The following is a 22,478-nucleotide window of genomic DNA, read 5'->3' on the forward strand; positions in this document are numbered from 1 at the left end:
TAAAAAGCTGTCTTACTTCAGGGCTTATTTATAGATATACACAATGGAATATCCTGAATTTCAAGAACAAGAAAGGTTACAGTTACAATCTTCTATCTTTCATGCAGTGGAAAATCATCAAAAATAGCTTAGACAAGACCACAGGGATCTACCTACTTGTCCACTTTAGGGACAATTTTCCATGATCTTTGATCAAAACTACTGTAATGATCCCAATCCTATTCCAACAAGGGACTGTCTTCCTGACTGAGCAGATATTTCTTATAAAGCTGGTAGGGAAACTTTATTCTCTTCTATCATTACTAAGAATTGTTGGAAACTGTATCTGAATTTAGCACACCCTACAGTTTAAATAAGCTGAATCTTCTTTAAATGTATTTTAGAGGAAAAAAGGAATCTGTTTTATCAGTTACAGGTTATGTGTCATGTTCGTGGAGTGATGTAAACTGCGGTGAAAACATAAGAGATTCATTACTCTCTCTCTTTTAAAAAGCAAAACTCTGACCTAGAAGTTTCAGGAATATTATGCACATCACAAATTATCTGTGTAACCTTATGTTCTCATTACTGTTACCATGTATCTCTTCTCTCCCTTGGCCATCTCAGTTACTTCCAACCAATTACATTTCTCCTAACCCAGACTGTTTGTTCAGAGTACAGTTCCCGGTGTTTCTTTAAAATGGGTATTGTGAAACTATGGCCCATGTTCTTCATAGAAATATTGTTAAGATGTGAATATGATATAACTCAGATATATTTTAGGAAAGATGTGAGGTTTCACTGAAAAAGTTATGATTTACTGAAACAATTATTCTTTTTGTATGATGTATCATTTTTGTATCTGAAGTTGGGAATATTATCTATGTACCTTTTACAAGTATGTTTGTAAATATCTGGGGAATGGCCCACCAGACAGAATGCAATCAGCCTGGATGGGCATGATGGAAAATAACAGGATTTTGAATATGCTAGTTTCCCACCTTCCTGAGAAACTGCAAACAATATTGACTCAGGGCTACTTTGGCACTACAGAGTCATGTGATCATGTCACCTAGTACTGGACTCCATCTCAGACCCTTGGTATTTTTCCACTAATAGGAGGCGGATCAAACTGGGAAACTAAGAATTCTCACCATATGTAAATCCTGTTTGAGGCAGGGAAGTGAATTAATCTAGGTTCTTTCCTCACTGAATCCCCAACTAGGCTGCAGGAACCATCTAATAAACCAAGATAAAAGGGAAAAATTCTAAGCCAAATCTGGAAAAAGTGTCTGGCCTGTGAAAAATGCCTAAAACATTTATAATGAAAAATAATAACTTGTAACCAACTTCCTTAGTGTATTAAGCTTAGTTTGCATGTTTGTTTTATTTGTTCATTAATCTGCTTGCTATCCCTTAACTACAAAATATTTTAAATGACTAATAGAATTATTTTTGTTCTCTCTAAAAACAGTTTATGAAATTCATAAGGGGGAGGGGAAAAACTTTATCTATTTTCCTCCACCTTGAGTGGGGGGACAAATATTACTAGTTTACACTGTGTAGTTCTCTGTGCAATATAAGGCTATGTCTACACTACAAAGAAATGTCGCAAAAAAAAATAAGCAAATTGAATATAATTTCCACTTTTCTTCTGAAAGAGGCTTTTCCGACATTTCTCCCATCTATATGGGGCCAAATGTCGAAAAAAAACCTTTTTTGGAACATCCTTTCTTCCTCATAGAATGAGGTTTACAGTGATGCCAGAAAAACCACGTCTGCTCTTCTGAAATTTTTTTTTTTTTTTTTTTTTTGGAAAAGCAGACATGTTCCTTGGATGCAGCAGAGCTTTTCTGGGATACCTTCGGTATTCCAGAAAAGATCCGCAGTGTAGCCTAAGACAGTACAGTTGTGGGTACATACTCAGTGTGAGGTGTTCACTTGAGGATTGGGCAATTCCCAAGCTAAATATTCCCATGCAAAGATGATTTCAGTGTCTGTCTCTTTCGGCAACTGGCCGTGTCCCTACCTGTGTGTGCGCGCGCGCTAGAGAAAGCCTGAAGACCTGGCTCAGCAGGACAGGGTAAGGGAGCCCTCGCATTTGGAATAGGCGGGCTCAGTAGTACCCCAGTATAGCAGATGGCACACTGCAGTGAGGGGTAAACCATCACAGGTACACACAGGAAGGTTTACGAACATCCATTTTCCAACAGATGTTAATGTTGAAACCTCTGGTTTGGAAGACTGGTGATCCTAATAGCCTCTTTGGATATAATCACAACAGTATAGAAGAACCTCTGACCTAACCCTATTTAAAATAGGATTGTTAGTCAATTACTATGCAGTATTAAGGTAATGGTAATATACTTACATAAGCAAAAGACACAATTTATGTTTGGTGTTTTGTCTAAAACTTATTGTCATTTGGTCAGTTTTTTCACAGGGCCCATGAGAAGTTTCCTCCACCTTCCTTTAAGAGATAAGCCCTGTATAATAAGTGCACATGTACTTGCAAACAGCAGAAGTCTAAGGCTAACAAATTCATTAATTTGTTTTTAATTTTAAAAGTATTCAAAGATAACGAAGGAAGGAGGAAGCACCATGTGCAAAATATATGAAAACTTGACTTTTCATAGTGAATGAAGTAAATTGCTAGTGCAGATTATAATGGTCCAAATCCTCAGCTGAAGTAAAGGGAAATAATTCAACTGCCTCTATGCTGTTTTACTCCAGCTGAGTTCAGATAATCATCAAGCTGTACTGAAACTTGCCAGATGCCAAAAACTTTATTTCCCAATGGCAATCTGGGTTGCTCAGCACCTCTGAAGTCTGGACATAAGTGCTGTCAAATGTACAAAGTAAACAAACTGGAAGAGAAATATTTTCCCTATTCACTCATCTTCATTTTAGAAATCTTAGATATTGCTCTTAACTAGAGTATGTCACAAATTTTCAAACAAGTGTGATTTTCAAATTTGACCACATCCCTTTAAGCTGTACTGAAAGATATTTATTATATGCAGTCCATGAAAAATTAAACTGAATATGTGCAACAGAAGAGGCCAATGTTTAACTGGTGTAATTTGAAGTAGGGTTTATGACAGGCATGTCCAAAGTCCGGCCCGCGGGCCAATTGCGGCCCGTGTTCCGGTTTAATACGGCCCCCCAGGTAATTTGGCAATATCTATCTTTTATGGCCCCCAACGAATCCATATGTATTGAGATGAATACATTGTAAAATCTCAGTTAATGTCAGTTGGTCTAAATCAGTTATAAATATATTTGGACACAACATGTATACTTGGTGTTATGTTCCTGTTCATATTTTTTGAACTTAAAAGTTGACCGACAACCTTTATTACCAATAATATGTAATGTACTTTACAATGTTCCTGACATATATTTCAGCTTCCTGGATTTTTTTTCATCTGGCCTTCAGATATGAAAGGCAGAGTGATTTAATACCTGTTTAGATTTGTCATCCATGTGACGAAATGAAAAGTATGCCGTTTGCAATAAACTGCATAAAATAGTTAATTTGCATTTACTTTTAATGGTTCAAAGAATGTCAGGCAAAATGGTCGGCCCTCACGCATGTTCACTTCATCAAATCTGGCCCTCTTTGAAAAAAGTTTGGACACCCCTGGTTTATGACCTTGTAGTCGCCTCCGCTTTTTTTTTTTTTTTTTTTGGCAAGTGTATCCAGTATGGTATAATTTTTCTCATTTCCACAGTAGCGGAAGCAGCAGTAGCAGCCAAATTTTATTTATTTGGGGGGTGTGTTATTTTTGCTGAGGATTAAGTTACCTTAAGCAGGGATCCAAAGAAAAAATAACTCCATGGGAAACAGGAGCAACACTCAAACCTTCCCTTAAATTTGGAAGTGAAATTTGACAAAGGATCTGAAGAGGCTCCTTCATGCCCATCATTGGATGGATTTCTTTTTTTTGGCTACGTCTACACTGCCTTTTTTTGCAGCAGAAGATATGCAAATCATGCTCATTTGCATATCTTCTCCTGACCCTTTTTGTGGAAGAGATTTTGCCGCTAAAAAGCCCCATGTAGATGGGGCCATTTGTTGGGGGGGGGGGGGAGAAACCCTTTTGCACGAGATCCTGTAGACCTCATATTTTAAAGAATAAGGGATTTTTTCAAAAGGGTTTTTTTCCGACAAATGGCCCTGTCTACATGGGGTTTTTGTCACTTAGAATTGAGACTCTGGCTATAAAATGTGTAAAATATAATGAAATAACTGCAGAGAACTGATAATCTTTGTAATAAAATTAGTTCTCAATTATCTCACATGATTATTTTAGTTGTGTTATGCCTAAGTAATAACTAGTGCCCTTTTTTTTCCAGTCATCCAAAATGAATGAATTCCTGCATTCCTCAGCACTTAAAAATATTTTCATTTTAGGCAAAAATCATGATCCAAGGCCCAGTGGATGCTTGCACTGAATAATATAATTATAATTCAATTACCTACACAGATCAGCAATTATCAGGGACAAAAGGCACTGGTGGCTAATTTTGTGACTGGTTCCAGTGTTTCTACAGTAGCTCTTTTTCAGCTGCTGTTCAGTATACATAATTTCAACTAGTCAAAGGAAAATAAAATAAACCAAACCAAGGGGATGTGCAAATCAAATGATTCAGTGGAGAAAAAGTGCTGCTGGAAATATGTTATTGTTGGAATGTATTTTGGTTGTGCCCAGTAGAATGCTCATGCTAATCAGAAAGGGGCTGCACTGAAAATATGTTCCTTAAACTACATATCTAAAATAATTATGTATTGTATGTAACCTGGAAATTAGATTTTGTTTTGAAAGTCACTCTGTTTGTAAGCTATGATCACTGTCACCTGTGTGGGTCCTTTTATATATTACCAAAGTGCCAAAAACATATTTGTAAAACAGGGACATTTCTTCCCAATTTTACTGGGAATAAATCTCTCTATTTTACTGGATTAGATAATAATTAGAGCTTAATTATTTAATTGTTGTGGAATAGCTTTAACAAGACAGACAGAGAGACCCACATCATAATATCCCACAGTCTAGTTCTCAAAAATATTATATTTCATCCCATCTCTTAACTGCTATCACTATCATTTTTGGAAATGTCAGTGGCATGGAAGCAATACTTAAGTAAATACCATTCAAAGTTTTCTCATTACAGTGTGATTACATTCTGGGCTCTTCGGTCATCCACCAAAGCACCCAATCACATTGTTCCTACAGCACACACCCACTAATTCCCATCTTTTTAGATATCAGAGGGGTAGCCATGTTAGTCTGGATCTGCAAAAGTGACAAGGAGTCCTGTGGCATTTTACAGACTAACAGATTTATTGGAGCATAAGCTTTCATGGGCAAAGACCCACTTTGTCAGATGCATGTAGTGGAAATTCCAGGGACAGGTATAAATATACAGGCATAAGAAAAGAGTACCAATCAAGAGTAAGGCTGGAGATAACGAGGTCAATTCAGTCAGGGAGGATGAGGCCCACTTCTAGCAGCTGATGTGGAAATGTGAACACCAAAAGAGGAGAAACTGCTTTCGTATTTGGCTAGCGAAAGGCTATTGGTACTCTTTTCTTATGCCTGTATACTTATACCTGCCACCAGAATTTCCACTACATGCATCCGACAAAGTGGGTCTTTGCCCACAAAAGCTTATGCTCCAATAAATCTGTTAGTCTGTAAAAAGCCACAGAACTCGTCACTTTTGCATCTTTTTAGAGACAGTTGAACATGTTTCTTTCAGGCTTTGAATCAATATATCAGAATTCTCCAGCTCAGTGTTTCCCAAACTTTAATCATAGAACTGGAAGGGACCTTGAGAGGTCATCTAGTCTAGTCCCCTGCAGTTATGGTAGGACCAAGCACCATCTGGACCATACCTGACAAATGTTTGTTGAACCTGCTCTTAAACATCTCCAGTGATGGAGATTAAACATCTCCAGTGATGGAGATTTCACAGCCTTCCTAGGCAATTTATTCCAATGCTTAATCACCCTGACAAGAAGTTTTTCCTAATGTCTGACTTAAAACTCCCTTGCCGCAATTTAAGCCCATTGCTTCTTGTCTTATCCCCAGATGTTAAGAACAATATTTCTCCCTCCTTCTTGCAACAACCTTTTATGAACTTGAAAACAGTTATGTCCCCTCTCAATCTTCTCTTTTCCAGACTAAACAAACCATTTTTTTCCCAATTTTGCCTCACAGGTCATGTTTTCTAGACCATTAATTCTTTTTATTGCTCTTCTCTAGTCCTTCTCTAATTTGTCCACATCTTTCTTGAAATGTGGCACTCAGAATTAGACACTATACTTCAGCTGAGGCCTAATCAGCATTGATTAGAGCAGAAGAATTGCTTTTCATGTTTTACACTTGTGATAATACAGCACAGAATGATGTTCACTTTTTCGCAACAGTGTGACACTGTTGATTCATATTTAGCTTTCGCTATGTTAAACATCAAATCTCCACCTATTTTCTTGGTGAAAATCGAAACAAAGACGTTATATTAAGTACTTCTGCCATTTCCACCTTTTTTATTATGGCCCATAATGACCCCAGATCCCTATCCACAGTACTGTCATTTCTCATTGTGTGTGTGTGCACGCACACACACACGCGCACACACACACACACACCTGACTGTTCCTTCCTAAGTGGAATATTTTGTATTTTTTCTTGTTGAATATCATCCTAATTACCTCAGACAATCTCTCCAGATCATTTTAAATTTTATTTCTATCCTCCAAAGCACATGCAATCCCTCCCAGTCTGGTATTGTCCATCAACTTTATAAATGTACTAGCTAGGACATTATCTCAATCACTGATGAAAACATTTAACAGAACCAGACCCAGAACTGACCTCTAAGACACCCCATCAGTTATGCCCTTCCAGCACGGGTGTGAATTATTGATAACTAATCTCTTGGAATGGTTTTCCAATCAATTTTGCACTCTTCTTATAGTAGCTCCATCTAGGTTGCATTTCCCTAGTTTGTATATGAGAAGTTAATGTGAGACCATATCAAAAGCTTTACTAAACTCAAGGTATACCATGTTTACACTATCCCCCTCTTCTGTCCAGCAGCCTCGTTACATTGTCAGACAAAGCTTTCAGGTTGATTTGACACTATTTGTTTTTGACAAATCCATGCTGCCTGTTACTTATATTATCTTCTAGGGCATGTCTAGACTGCCCGTGGCTTTCGAAAGAGGATATGCAAATATGGCGTGAATTTGCATATCGTCTTCCAATCCTATTTTGAGGAGTTTTTTTCAGAAAAAAAGCAGTCTAGATGCAGTTCTTTCACAAGAAAAAAAAAACCAAACCTTTTTTGAAATAACCTTTCTTCCTAAAAAAATGAGGTGTAGAGGGGTTCTTTCCAAAAAAGGGGTTTTTGTTTGTTTGTTTTAAAGAACCACGTCTAGACTGATTTTTTTTCCTTCTAAAAAATATATATATATATATATATATATATTTCCGAAAATGGGATCGGAAGAAGATATGCGTATTTGTGGTAAATTTGCATATCTTCTTCCGATCCCATTTCATTATTTGCTCCATTATCTTTCTGAGTACAGAATTTAAGTTGTCTGGTCTGTAATTCCCAGGGTTTTCTTTCTTTCCCTTTTTATAGATGGACACTATATTTTCCTTTTCCCAGTCTTCTGGAATCTGTCCTGTATTCCATGATTTTTTCAAAGACAATTGCTAATGGCTCAGATATCGCCTCAGACAGCTCCTTGGGTTTTCATCAGGCTCTGCTAACTAAAGACATCTCATTTATCAAAGTAATTTAACCTGTTCACTTCCTATTTTAGCCTCTGATTCTACCACATTTTCATTAGCTTTCATTATGTTAGATGTCAAATCTCCACCTATCTTCTTTGTGAAAATTGAAACAAAGACGTTATACTGAATACTTCTGCCATTTTCATTTTCTTTTTGTTATTATTTTCCACCCTCACTGAATAGGAGTACTACCCTATCCTTGGTCTTCTTCCTTCTCATATATTTATAGAATTTCTTCTACCCTTTCTAATTTTGTCCCTATGTATTTATTTATTTATATTTATCCTTCATAATTAACTTAGTTTCCACTTTATATAGTACTCTTTTCTTTTTTTAGATAATTAAAGATCTCCTGGTTAAGCCAGAATGATCTCTTGCCATACTTCCTATCTTTCTTATGCAGTGGGATAGTTTTCTCTTTTGCCCATAGCAACATCTCTTGAATTATTTTTCTCCATAGATATGCTTCCTGTAGGATCTTACCTACCAACTCCCTGAGTTTGCTGAAGTGTGCCTCTTTGAAATCCATTCTCTTTATTTTGCTGTTTTCCATCCTACCATTCCTTGGAATCATGAACTCTGTCCATTTCAATCATTTTCACTCAAGTTACCTTTCACTGTCTAATTCGCAACAAGTTCCTCTCTATTTGTCGAAAATCAAATCTAGAACAACCTCACCCCAGTAGCTTTCTACACCTCCTGAAATTAACAAAATAAACTGCCTTCAATACATTCCAAAGACTTTTTGGATAATCTGTGTCCTGCTATGTTATTTTCCCAATAAATATTTGGATAGTTGAAATCTCACATCATGACCAAGTCCTGTGCTTTTGATGATTTTATTAGTTGTTTTTTTAAAGAAAATCTCATCCATCTCTTCTTACTGGGTAGGTGGCCTGTACTACTATGACATCATCCTTGTTTTTTATCCCTTTTATCCTTACCCAGAGACTTTCAACATGTCTATCTTTTATTTCCATCTTAACCCCAGTTCAAGCATATACCTTTTAATAAGTAAGACAACACCTGTTCCCTTTTTTCTCTGCCTGTCCTCAAAGTCCTCCTTTGGTAATAGTTTGGCACATTTTCATCATTGCACCCTAAATCTCCTTCTGCCTCTAGCCATCTTCTTTGAGAACCAATATTTTTTATTTTCTTCCTTTTCTGTGTATTCTTCCATTTTAGCTTTGTTCTCTCCATCCTCACTCCCCCCCATACTCCCAACCTTCACTCAATTCTCTGACTTTCCTCATTTCCACTGGACACATTGCCAGTGTCTCCTCCCAGGCTTTCATCCCTTCTGCCTCTGAGCCTTCTGAACTTAGACACACCACCACAAGAGAAATAAGTGAACTGTCTTATGTTCTTAAAGTAAAACATTAAAAGGCCAGATCCAAATTTTATCCACAGACTTACATTAATTTCCAGTTCTCAAGTTTGTTTTTATAGAAGACTGATGCTCTGTATATGAAAAGTTTAAGTTTTGGAAAATAACGTACCTGTTTGACAAACTCTTATTACTTTTGAAATCTGAGGATAAATGATCAATCTTCTGTTTCTTCTGCACAGGATTGGAAGAATCAGACTGATGATAGAAGTGTGATGCTGTATTTACTGCAGTGAACAAGTCTGCTGAATGAAATTCATAATTTTTTCCACTGCTCTGGTGGGAGTTATTCTGGCAATAGCTGTTGTTTCTTGGAGAGTCACACTGAGAATTCCCATCTGGCGTTTGGCTATCACTTCTGCCATTTTTTAAAGGAGTGAGTTCACTGCTGAGATCTGTCAAGACTAGAGTTGTCATTCCAAATGCGGTTTGCCTATTGACCTTTATTTCTGTGTTTGGCTTTCCAAAGAGGTTACAAGGGTACTTAACTAAGCTGCTATTAGAGGCTGTAGAACCTTCATCAAGTTGTACCTTTGAAACTTGGGGAAAAAAAATTTTGATTATCTATTTTGTCTATAGTTCATATATAAACTACATGTATTAACATCCGTGACCGGTGTTCCCTCTAAACTGCATGGCAACACAGCTTCACTGGTGATTAATCAGCCCCGCCCAGTCAGAGGCTCAGGGCTCCATGCATGAGGCTGACTGACTGGGAGGGGCTGATTAATCACCTGTGAAGCTGTGCTGCCACACTGCTTAGAGAGAACATTGTCCATGACACATTTATATAGATTACTTTGCAGATTAGACATACACAAGACTCATTTTCCTTCATTACAGAAGTCAAACATGGAGTCAAAAATGGCAGCTGTTAAACAGTGGGTTACAGTACCATTAAGTGTAAAGTACTGTTCACAATGGAAACTCTAAAGGTCAATTCATTCTATAAAATTGACCATGGCTCAAATATGAAGGGTTGATATTCAGTATCTCCTCCCTCCCCCTCTCCACACAAAACAACAAAAAAGGGATATTTAATGACCACAAGTGCACTGGGCATCTCTTTTGCATTTGCTCTAGGAGATGCCACCTCCAACAGCAATGTTATATTAAGGATGTTAAAAGGTGGGTAATTGTGTAAATACATAACCACTGAAAAACCTCAGCAGTTACACACACCCACAGCCAGTTTCCACAAGCCGATGTGCGCCACTCCTGGAGAGCCGGCTGCTGCCCCATGCTGCTGCCTCTGTATCAGAGGCAACGGCACTGGGTGGCAAATAGATCCCTGGGAGCTGGTGCATAGGCTTTTAAGCTGGCTCCCTGTGTGTACTGGCTCCCTCCTGCAGCCCTGCTCCCAGGGAGCTGGCTCGTGCCCCCGCACTGCTGCTTCGGATACAGAGGCAACAACTGGCTTCCCTGGAGCAGAGTGGGAGCAGGAGCCTGCATGTAACTGTGAACATTAACCAAACCATTTACACGGTTATGTGTTCATATCCCTATGCAATAGTTTATGCTGGGGCACTGTTTTACTAGTGACCTAGAAGAAAAGTGCCAGTTCACTAAGTCGCAACTGAGATTTGCTACACCACTAGGGTTTCACCTAGAGGCCCCCAATCTAAACCTTAAGCAGCCCTACTCTGGCTGAATCCTGATGGCCATAAATGCCCTTTTGGATCAGGGAAATCCCACTCCTGAGTGGAGCAATGAACGGCTTGACACTAACAGAGAAGTGAGGCACAAATAGTTATAATAGACTTTAATCACTACATATAAGCTGACATTTTACATCAAATGGCAGGCTTCTTAATTTTTGAAATCCTTTAAGGTTCAACCTCATGTGAAAATGGGAGTGGGTAGGAGAAAAAAACAAACATTCACAATTCCATCTGGCAAATCCCTCTCTCTCTCTTGCATAAACTGAATGAACTAGCTCTTTACTGGGGGATTCCTTGGGAGCCAGGAATGGAATCTTTTCCCCTACATTGCCTTCAGTGGAGACAATGTCTGCTGCATCTTTCCACCATGGGGAGTGGATGAGGGAAGGGATCACGGACTGGGAAATTAATGATACATGCAGATTGACACTGCCTCCACCATCATTCATGACATTAGACAAGGAATCCCTACACAGCTTTGTTTTGCAGAATATAAGGATGCAAATTCTCTGTATTTTGCCCCTCCTACATAGTGGAATTATATTAGTTCTAGTGCATTTTAGAGCCATTTGAGGAGGGAGGAACAATACGTAAGACTTGTGCTTATGGAGAAAAAAAAGCAAGAAAATTAGTATTAAGGGTAAGTGTCCTTATTGTAACCAGCACTTTATACCCAAGAACTATACAGATCTCTAGACAGTTAAAATTTTTACATGTTCTATATTCTGTCTTTTGTCAAAGGATTTCAAATATTAATGAAATCAGACTCGCATGTAGGAAAGAAGAAAAAGAACAAAGAAAAAAACAGACTAAATCTCAATATCCATAAAGACAAGTGAATAAAAAAGTCCTAAATTAGAGGAACCCACTTTGCATACCATTTTCTGCAACACGAATAAAATATGATTTAAATAGAAAATATGTAATTGAAATTTTGTAGATATAAATGTTTCACTGAATTAACCAAATCAAATTCCAGATAACAGCTTAAGCACTACATGATTGGAATGGAAAAAAGTCAGAGGAAAAGAAACAGAGTAATCAGAATTGTGTTTTAAAGCCTTAGGCTACAATGCCTTTGCACAGAGACTGCTGTAAGATTTAGAAAATCAGCTTGGTGTATAAATTAAATAAAAAAAAGTTAATTGGCAAATCTGAGTTTGCAGACAGGTTTCAGGTTTCTCACACTGGGATTCTGGAGGAAAAGAACCAGCAAGCTCAGCCTCTGCTGGCAATAGAAATCTGTGCTAGCTGGAGAGATAAACACTTTTCTTCCTTCCTGGCCTGGAGAAACAAATCTGTGCCAGCTAACCATGACATAGGAGTCAAAGCATCTCACTCCCTAGTACAAAAAGACAACCAAAATGAATTAATAGTCTCAGTTAAAAATATAAAAACAAACATTAGTGCTATGGTTAAAATATTTTCAAACATCTTATGGGAATTGTGTGTGAAAGTCCCTTAGTCGGTTTTGACAATCTATATGATCCGTTACACTTCTTGAGCATATACATAGGAAGCATGAGAATAGGGTACAGAACAGATGTGAGTGTTTTAGAGGTAAAAAGGCACATACACTGTGGTGTAAGTAATCTTCCTTAAAAACTAATTTGGTCTTATGATGAAGATTCTTGTGGCAAGTAACAACAAAAGGATTTTTGAGCTGGGTTCTTCAACTGGACTGTTTTTCAGAAGTCCCTTTGTACACAGATTTCCTTTTTACATTGGAGAAATGGAAAGGGCTCCTCTCCCATGCTCCACATAATGCCCCTATGCAGGCCTATATGTAGTAGAACTGGACCCAGGAAGTGAAGGAGCCCATGGAAATCTGCTCCCTACCTCACCGATCCCTGCCTGGTGGTTAGATTTCCAGACAAATCTAGACAGGAGGTTCCGAGCTCTATACCCACACTGAGACCCATTCATAGTTGGAATTAAGCAATCTCAAGGAGATCAAGTCAAAAGTACCATGGCTCTAGTAGAAACCATACTGCCTTCCAATAGGGAACTAAGGGCATGTCTATACTAGGAAATTGTTCTGAAATAGTTATTTTCGGGAGTTATTTCGAAATAGCATGTCCACACTACAGGGAAGCCTCAAAGGCTACGTCTAAACTACATCCCTTTTTTGGTAAAGGGATGTAAATTAGGCACGTCGATATTGCAAATAAAGCCGGGATTTGAATTTCCCGTGCTTCATTTGCATAATGGCAGCTGGCACTTTTTTCTGAAATGGGGCTTTTTTGAAAGAAAAAAAACCCACCCTGCAGTTCAGACGTGGCATTTTCTAGAAAATGCCCCATTTTGAAATATCCTGTACTCCTCATCTTTCGAAATGGGGCATTTCTGTTCAAAATTTCCCATCTAAACTGCCAGGTTTTTTTCAAAAAAGCCCCATTTGAAAAGAAAGCGGTGACTGCCATTATGCAAATGAAGCATGGGAAATACAAATCCCGGCTTTATTTGCAATATCGACATGCCTAATTTGCATCCCTTTACCAAAAAAGAGATGTAGTCTAGAGACGGCCAAAATTAGTCCGAGGCAGGCTCCCTTAATGTGGACGTGTTACCTCGACTTAGAACCCAGGAAGCACGAGGAAGTAATTACTTTGAATGACTCTGGGGAGTAGTTATTTCAAAATAGCTGGAGTGAAGTGTCCACACTACTGCTATTTCAAAATAACTATTTTGAAATAAGTGTTATTCCTTGTGGAAAGCAGGAGTTCTTATTTTGAAATAACCAGCCCTTTATTTCAAAATAACTGCCTAGGGTAGACCAGGGCTAGCAGTGCCAAGAGTTATCTATGCTGACCAGATTGGAATTAAACATGCACAACAAGTAAAATTAGGCTATTATAAATGAATATGTCAGAATTCAAAGGATCAAGTAAGTTGCACGTTGGTGCTTAAGTTCAAAAACCTATACCTGTGGACACAAAAGTTAGATAATCAGATATGCAGTTACTAATGTAAAAATAACCTGCAAGGTTATATCCTGGGTTGAAAAAAAAAATCACTGAACATCTGGCCTTAAATTTTGATTTTAAAATTAAAACTAAGACTGGAATTTGCAACAACAAACAAAAACCAGATTCTTAATGTACCTGTAAAATACCACTTTCTACAATAAGACAATATTGCAAACAGAATACAGAAGCAGCACATGAAAGCCATCATTACCTTCAGGCCTTGAAGTCAAACAAACATCACAGATCTGAGCAGAAGGCTTGTTTATTAGGGTGCAGAGAGTACATATCCATTCTTCTTCAGATTTCTGAGCTACATGTTCATTAGAACATGACCCCTTGCTATATGCCCAGCCAATTAGGCTATTTCTAGTTGGCAGTTTGCTGTGAAACAAAACAAAAACAGAGTTAACCTTTTTGTGAAGTTTCTTCCACAAATTGCCTGGCATCCAGCATATACTGGAAGATATGGGGCTGGAGAATAAGTGATACCCAGAGCTTATAGCTGCATATCATAGCTTGGACAGCATGACAAGATTAGATAGATTCCTCCTTTACCCAAAGGACAAATCCTTCTCAATTCTGAATAGGTCAGTAAAAAAAAGTTCAAACTAAAGGCATCTCAGAGGATCTCAAAGTGCTTTAACTGAAGTTAATTATCCATAGTGCACACTATCATCATGCTATAGATTATTTCAATAAGTAGCAATAGGAAATAGTGTATGGGGAGGCAGTATCCAGTAGTTCAATTCTTGTTCTCCTTCCACACCCCCAGCATTCATCAACAATGAGTCAGATGAGGAACTTAAAGCAGAGAGAGGCTGAACTGAGTAACATCACACAGTAAATGAGTACCACTATAGGGAAAACAACATTGATTTCTTTACTTCTTTATCCTGGGGAAGCCACTAGACCACACTGTTTTCATAAAAGCCAAATTAAATGAGAAATGCTTACAAATAATAAGCATAAGCACCTACTTGCCCAAAAATGAAAAGGAAACAAAAATAGGGTGGAGAAGGATGGCAGGAGAGAGATGGCTTGATCATTACCTGTTCGATTCACTCCCTCTGGGGCACCTGGCATTGGACACTGGGCTGGATGGACCTTTGGTGTGACCCAGTATGGCCATTCTTATGTTCTTAATATTAAATATAAAAGTTTGCCTTACAATATCAGTTGTATGCATCTTACTGAAATAGGCTTAGTATTTAGGAACCTGTTCAGAATCAGAGCATTAAATAATCACATCTACCTTTTTTTTTTTTTTTTTTGGTCATTTCTGACTACTGATTGCCAGGTTGTATAGAGAGATCTTAAATTTATCGTCAGAAATATGACATGAAACTATTTTCATGATGCATTACTGCACCTTCTCTTTTGGTACACTTCAGAAATTTAGTGGTGGATATGAAACAGTATCAGGCTGTCAATAATTGGTAACACCCCCCAAATCTGAGCTCTACCAAATTGAGCATGCCTAAGACTATATTTTATACATTTATTAATTTTGACAGGGGTAAGAATTATTGACTTTTAATAAGTTTTACCCTCTCTCTTTCTTACCTTGATGCAATCTTGTTTGGATTCAGGAGTGGATAGTTCAATAAGTACTAATTTTTAAAAGGTTTTATTAGTTCTGGTAAAAAAAATATCAATCAAAACTGATAAAAGTGGGTTTTTTGCAAAAAAAAAAATCTTTCTGCAAAAAAGGTAGGTTAGTCAGAAAATAAATATTTATTTTAAAAATATAAATATTTTAATTTGGAAATCCTGGTGAGATGGAAGTTTTGGTTGCTTTATGCCCCTTTATACTATGTGGCTGTGTCTACACTGGCATGAATTTCCGGAAATGCTTAAAACGGAATACTATTCCGTTTTCAGTTTTTCTGGAAAAGGAGCGTCTACATTGGCAGGCTGCTTTTCTGGAAAAGCCCTTTTTCCGGAAAAGCGTCTGTGGCCAATGTAGACGCGCTTTTCCGGAAAAGAGCCCCGATCGCCATTTTCGCGATGGGGACTTTTTTCCGGAAAAGACTACTGGGCTGTCTACACTGGCCCTTTTCCGGAACAGTGTTCTGGAATAAGGACTCATGCCCGAGCGGGAGCAGAATAGTTTTTCCGGAATAGCGGCTGATTTTGTACAGTAGAGCATCGTTGCTTTTCCGGAAATTCAAGGGCCAGTGTAGACAGCTCGCAGCTTATTCCGGAAAAGCGGCTGATTTTCCGGAATAAGTGGCCCAGTGTAGACACAGCCTGTTTGTCCAGCTTCCTAGCCAAAATACATTTTCGATGATGCACCATGACGAGAGACTTCTCTGATGCATCATCTCTCCTCTCCATGAGGAGAGATTAGGTTGCAACATGGGACACATAGTCAGACCACGGAGCCTGTTTCACAGAGGAAAATGAAAACGAGACACCCTAACTACAGCTCTTGCAAATTACCATGGCAGCATTTCTAAAGGAAACTATTTGGTATTGGATGAAGGATTTTGGTGTTTGAATTTTCACCAAAAATTGAAATTGTCTGTAGAGGAAAAAACCTGAACAGCTAAAATGATGATCTCAGGAATGTGTCTGTACAAAATCTAAATTCTCAATGATATTATGAAAAGTGTGGACAAATCTAGATTTATGTATCCACCAAGCCTTTATAACCATCCCTCCCAGACCAGGGACTATAGTCAATCATTAAGGATGATCAGCACATGAACATCTGGAGAGGAGTAACTGCATTCTAGGAAAATCAGTTCTCTGTAACTTCTCTCAACTGGGGACTAAAGGTTTAGAGACTGAAAATTACCCACTGCAGAACAAGGACACCAAGGTGGTGATATTAGACAATAAAAAGGACTCATAGGAGGATCTCCCCCTCACCTCCTCAGATGAGAGGAGTGGCTCAACCAGTGAGGTCAGAAAGGACAAGATAGGAAGATAAGTCTCAAAGGGCTATATCTAAAAAGAGGTTTTAGATCCAACAATGCAAGATCTAAGATGTAGGCAGTCTGCTGCCTAGTGGAATCCATAGCCTTGAGGTACACATACTCTCTGTTCAATGCATTGAGAGAGTCAGTCACCTAAAAATGAGATCCAGGCAGATGAGTGGGGAGCTGTTCCACCTCGCCATTAGAAAATGCCAAGGAGAGGAGTGAGCATTAAGCCTCATCATCCAAAGAGTCTTATGCACCTATGTCTGGATTGAAGGGAGTGCCTATCTCTGTATGGGATTTATAGCCATGAACCTTCTCCTGGAGTTAGGTATCTAAGCACTTTCTCAGAAAAACAATCATACTAGTAGTGCTGGTGGTTTGTTATTTTTGCACAGAACTGTGCATTTCCTGTTTTAGAATACTCAACTAAGTGCATAGTGTGTTACAGGGGGAAGCCTGCACGGTCAGTACTGATTCCAGGGGCAGCCTGTATAATTGCAGCTCTCATAAGCAGGAGCTAGTCATAGGATCTGCACCCCAAGTGAGTGTCTAAGTGCCCCAGGACAAAAACTGTGTTTGGTCTCTGTTCAGACTCCTGAGGTTTAAAACACCCAGGGATTCAGTGGTTGGATCCCCTCACAGCAGTCTGGTGAGTGGCCAAGAGGGTTGCTTGATCAGATCTGTGACAGCTCTACGTGTGAAGACTGTTTAGTAATCTAAAATGGTTTCATTCTTAGTTCATTGGACTTTTGTCATTTCATTATCTTAAGACTGAAGACCTACTTGGATTTGATAAGGTAAAGAACATTTAATAGAATTAATCTAAGTCTTGAGGATGCTTTAATCATTGTCACCTGCATCAAGTCACAATGCTCCCTTCTGGCCTTAAAAATCAGAGCTTCTTGAAGCAGTAAATCAGCCTTTTCATAAAATCCTTGACACTTGACAAAAGAGCGTTTTCATTCTGATAAAAAGGACTGTCTAATAGAAAACACAAAGGAATGGAATATAGTGTGCTCTGACACATGAATAACAACGGGGGGGGGGGAGGAGATTATTATGGTCTACAGCTACCTTTACCAGATGATAAATTCTAGTCTATAAAAAAAAGCTATGTTTGAAGTTGCTAAAAGTTTGTTTTTAAAGTAAAATCCTTTCAGCTATTTGAGTTATAACGCCTGAAAAGAAGGTGGCGGTAGTGGGTATTTCAATTTTCTCTATTCTTAGCTACAATTTTTGTTTTCTTGAAGATTTGTGTAACATTTTCAAATATGTCTTAGGCACTAAGGAACTGAAGGCTCAATGGAAGTGAGGCTCTTTTGAAAATTGTATTCCTTGCTCCTCTGTGATATCAAATGTATGTTCCCCCTTCCCAACTTAACCAACAGAAATGCTGCAATTTAGTACAACTTGTCTAAGCCTGAAAATGTCTTAGTGGCACAAAAAGGGTAAATTACACCCAAAACCCATCAGAAGAAAAATCGTAAGAGTCCAATTAAAATAGCTGAAAATTCCCAAGATTTGAGAAATACCACAAAATTTTCATAGAATCATAGGGTTGGAAGAGACCTCAGGAGGCCATCAAGTCCAACCCCACTAAAAGCAGGACCAACCCCAAGTAAATCATCCCAGCCAGGGCTTTGTCAAGACAGAAATTAAAAACTTATAGGGATGGAAGATCCCACCATCTCTCTAGGCAACCCATTCCATTACTTCACCACCCTCCTAGTGAAATAGTTTTTCCTAATATCCAAACTAGACCTCCTCCACTGCAACCATTGCTCCTTGTTCTGTCATCTGTCACCTCTGAGAACAGCCTCACTCCATCCCTTTTTGGAACCCCCTTCAGATAGTTGAAGGCTTCTATCAAATTCCACTCCCCCCCCCCCCCCACACACACTCTCTTCTCTTCTGTAGACTAAACAAGCCCAAATCCCTCAGCCTCTCCTCATAAGTCATGAACTCCAGCTCCTAATTACTTTCTCCGATGCATCTACATCCTTTCTGCAATGGCAGAGGGCAGAAGGGACTCAGAATTGAACACAATATCCCAGATGTGGCTTCACCAAGGAATAATGCCGAGGAAAAGGGACTAATAACTTTCATAGATCTGCTGGCAATGCTCCTATTAATGCACCCCAATATGTCATTACCCTTATTTGCTGCAAGGGCACACTATGGGCATGTCAATGGGCTACAAGATTGTCGTAACCAAGATAATCTTCCAGGGTAGCGTACTTTTGCTAACTGCTTGCATACCTAGAATTTGTGAGGTGTGTTAACTGAACTGCATCAGCACTTTGATTGGATGCAAAAGGAGCACACTGCTCTCACAATTCTGAGCACAATCAGCATGCATCTCACTTCACATGCCCTTGCTTTCTGTACATGTCACTTTAATAATACTCATAGGAAAAAACCTATATGGATGGAAACTAATAGAATTTGGCATCCCTGTGCATGGGCAACAGTAAACAAAATGTCTCAGGGGCCACACATAGCACTCTGATGGGCCGCAAGAAACCCTCAGGCCACAGGTTGACCACCACTGATTAGGGATGTAAAATCCTGTTTAATCAATTAAACTTTATATTTTATCAGTTAACACTTAAATGGGGATGGTAGAGGACCGTTCTGGCCAGGTGAGAGCATCCTCTGCCCGCAGCAGTTGCTCCATTTTAATATGTTGCACTTTCAAAGTTTTCTTAATATGTTTCCATAATTTTATTCACTGTAACTATGATGGTGATCTTTCATTGCCAAGTATGATCATCTTTCTTGGGAGTTGTGGACCCTCAGTTGGCTGATAAGGCCAATCCTTGAACCACAAGTTCTGTTACAGCGAGGACAGATGTTTCCAAGTACAGCAGAAGGATGTTGACCACGACTAGAAGCCAGTCTCCCCTTCCTCCTGCACCTCTTCTCTTCTTCAGCATGTTAGCAGGCAAATTCAAAATGCAGGGAGCCATGGCATAGGACTTCTCTCCATTTCGAGTGATCCTGGGCAAATGTCTCCCATGTGTCAACTTCAATGTTGCACTTCTTTAAATTATCCTTTAGCAATTCCTTATAATGCTTTCGTTGTCCTCCGATATTATGGTATCCTTCTTTCAGCTGAGAAAAAAGGACCTGTTTGGGGAAGTGGTGGTCTGGTATCTGAACATGACCAGTTCAGTGAAGTTTCTGATGGATGATCACTGTCTCGATACTGGTGGTCTTAACCTCTTCCAGAACACTGATGTTAGTGCGCCTGTCTTCCCATTTGATCTTGGAGGCAGCATTGGTGATATCTCTCAAGGACTTCCAAGTGATGTCTGTAGGTTGTCCAACTTTCAGACCAATACAATAGTGTTGGGAGAATGACAACTTGATAGACAAGAAGTTTGGTGTCTGTTCAAATGTTGTGATCTTCAAAAACCCTGTGCCGTAAATAAGAAAAGGCTGCATTGGCACAGCTCAGATGATGTTGGATTTCTACACCAATATCTGCCTTGAATGAAAGATAACTTCCAAGATTATTTTCTCTACCAACATTCTCCATTGCGCCTCCATTGATTTTAATAGATGGGGTGAATGGTACCTCATTTGGAGAGGGCTGATAGAGCACTTTGGTCTTCTTGATGTTGCGGGTGAGACCAAGACTTGCATAAGTATCAGCAAAGTTCAGGCTAGTTTCAAGATCTCTCTCAGAGTGGGCAAAAACCACCTTGTCATCAACATACTGAAGTTCCATGATAGAGGTGGTGGAAATCTTACTCTTAGTTTTCCGCCTGCTAAGCTTAAACAGCTTTCCATCCATTCTGGAGATGATTTCAACACTAACTGGGATCTTAATAAAGACCATGACCCTGGTAGGGGTGATGATACAGCCCTATCTGACTCCTGTAGATGGAGAGGCTTGCATGCTCCAATGAATCCCCCGCCCCCAAATACTGAAGTGTAATTCTGTCTGGAAAAATATTTCTGAAAAGGACATGCGGATCCATCATTATTGTAGAATTAAAGTATTATATTTCAACAGCTTCTGCATCAAATGGCTTGGTTCAAAAATAAAACTATTTTCTCTCTAATAGTAGAGATACCTGAGGTCAGAGTTAAGTAGGATTCTTTCTTTCACATACATCAGGATCAGCTAAGGATTTTGCAGGCCAAATTGTGAAATGTCTCAGCAACATTTGGGAAGCCCTATTGCTTGCAATGGATTAGTAGTAGTTATTTACACTGTGGTAATGTCCAAAGGACTCAGACAGGACCATGGCTCCAATGCACTAGGCATTGTACAAATATATAGGAAGACATGGTCCATGTCCTGAAGCTCGTATGATCGATGGTCCTGATCTACAAATACTTACGCAACTGCTTAGTTTCAAACAAGTCGGATCAAAAGGACTGATATGTATAAAGTTAAGCACATGTATTTGCATAAGCTGGATCTCATTTACAATGGAAGAAATGAGTAAAAGATGATAGGCGTACAACTAGAATGAGAGTAAGAGTAATAGCAACAAAATTGCATTGGCTAACACTTGATGATTCAAATGATTTCAAAGGTTTGAACAGGGAATTTGGAACTGGAATTTAGCCAACCACATAGAATTTAATTTACCAGGAGAGAGGGGGAAGAGGAGGGCATAAAAGTCCCTTTTTGTCAGTAAAGGCAACATACAGAGTTTGAATACATACTGGGAACAGGTTTTTTTCAGTATGTTTCAGAGTGGGGTCACATTTCAAAGAGTTATAAAACAAATGCCATACCTAACATCAACAAGATGAGGTTTATCCTTTTGACACTGTGGACAGAAGTATGTCATCCTGTTATTCTCTCCTAAACGACAAACAATGATCTTTCCAGTGCATTGACCACAGTTAGGGCGTTTGTACACTTTGTAATGTTTGTAGAGTGCTGATCCTGTCTTGCGGCACTAAAATAGAACATTTTTATAATGCGATTAGAACACGATTTGATTCAATGCAAGACTTCTGTATCCTCCAAAATAGAATTATAGAGAGTGACAGAGAAAGTGAATGCATACACATGAACTGACAGCTTTGTAGCTAAAATATTACTCAAATAATTAAGAACGGCTATACTCAATTGTCTTTGCATCAGATTCAAGCATGAATTAATACCACTTCATTCAAATATTAACAATTCAATTTTCTTGAATTTCTGTTCTATATTTAGAGTTATGTTCTCATTACCAGCCAATCTGTGATTTGGAACATTAGGAGGCAGTGCACCCTGCCTGCTTCACTCACCAACCCCCCTCTTACAGGGGGTAGGCAACCCTGGCTCTCTCCACAGCCACTGGGGAAGGCCAGGCTGTGGACGCGCCAGCCCAGGCCCCTTCCTGCCTCCTGCTCTGAGCTGCACCAGCCCAGGCCCTTTTTCTCTCCTCTCCACCCTTGCCCTCCCCGCACCTCTGCAGCCACATCAGCCTGGGCCCAATCTCCCCCGACCCACTGCTGCTCCAGTTCACCCCGCCACACCATGGCATAACCTACCACCCCCCTCCTCCTGGCCGAGGCCATGCCAGGCCTAGCCCTCTCCCCTTCAGCCTCTGGGGGCTTGAGCCTGGCCAAAGCCATGTGTGACCAGGCCTGTCCCTGTCCCCCTGGCCTCCTGGGGCTGGACCAGGCCAAAGCCTTGGCATGGCTAGGCCCGGCCCCTCTCCTGCCTGGCTTCCTGGGGTTTGGACCAGTCAGGAATGGTCCTCTTCTCCCCTGCCACCTCTCAGCCC

General features: G+C 39.4%; 1 protein-coding gene across 4 annotated transcripts in view; it reads right to left on the reverse strand.

Annotated features, from left to right (window-relative positions):
• The window catches only part of NEIL3 (nei like DNA glycosylase 3), a 47,798-nt gene that overhangs the window by 2,807 nt on the left and 22,513 nt on the right, over positions 1-22,478 (reverse strand). For all 4 annotated transcript variants that reach the window (XR_012904249.2, XR_012904250.2, XM_075930237.2 and 1 more), the window contains exons 6-8: positions 21,493-21,659; positions 14,022-14,191; positions 9,293-9,719 (exon numbers count right to left, since the gene is read on the reverse strand). Coding sequence is in view for 2 of the 4 variants with exons in the window: in XM_075930237.2 (XP_075786352.2) it covers positions 9,293-9,719; positions 14,022-14,191; positions 21,493-21,659 (764 nt within the window). In the remaining 2 variants the exon portion in view is untranslated. The remainder of the gene's footprint in view (positions 1-9,292; positions 9,720-14,021; positions 14,192-21,492; positions 21,660-22,478) is intronic.

The sequence above is a fragment of the Pelodiscus sinensis genome, chromosome 4 (assembly GCF_052426305.1).
Source record: "Pelodiscus sinensis isolate ZL-2025 chromosome 4, ASM5242630v1, whole genome shotgun sequence".
NCBI lineage: Eukaryota > Metazoa > Chordata > Testudines > Trionychidae > Pelodiscus > Pelodiscus sinensis.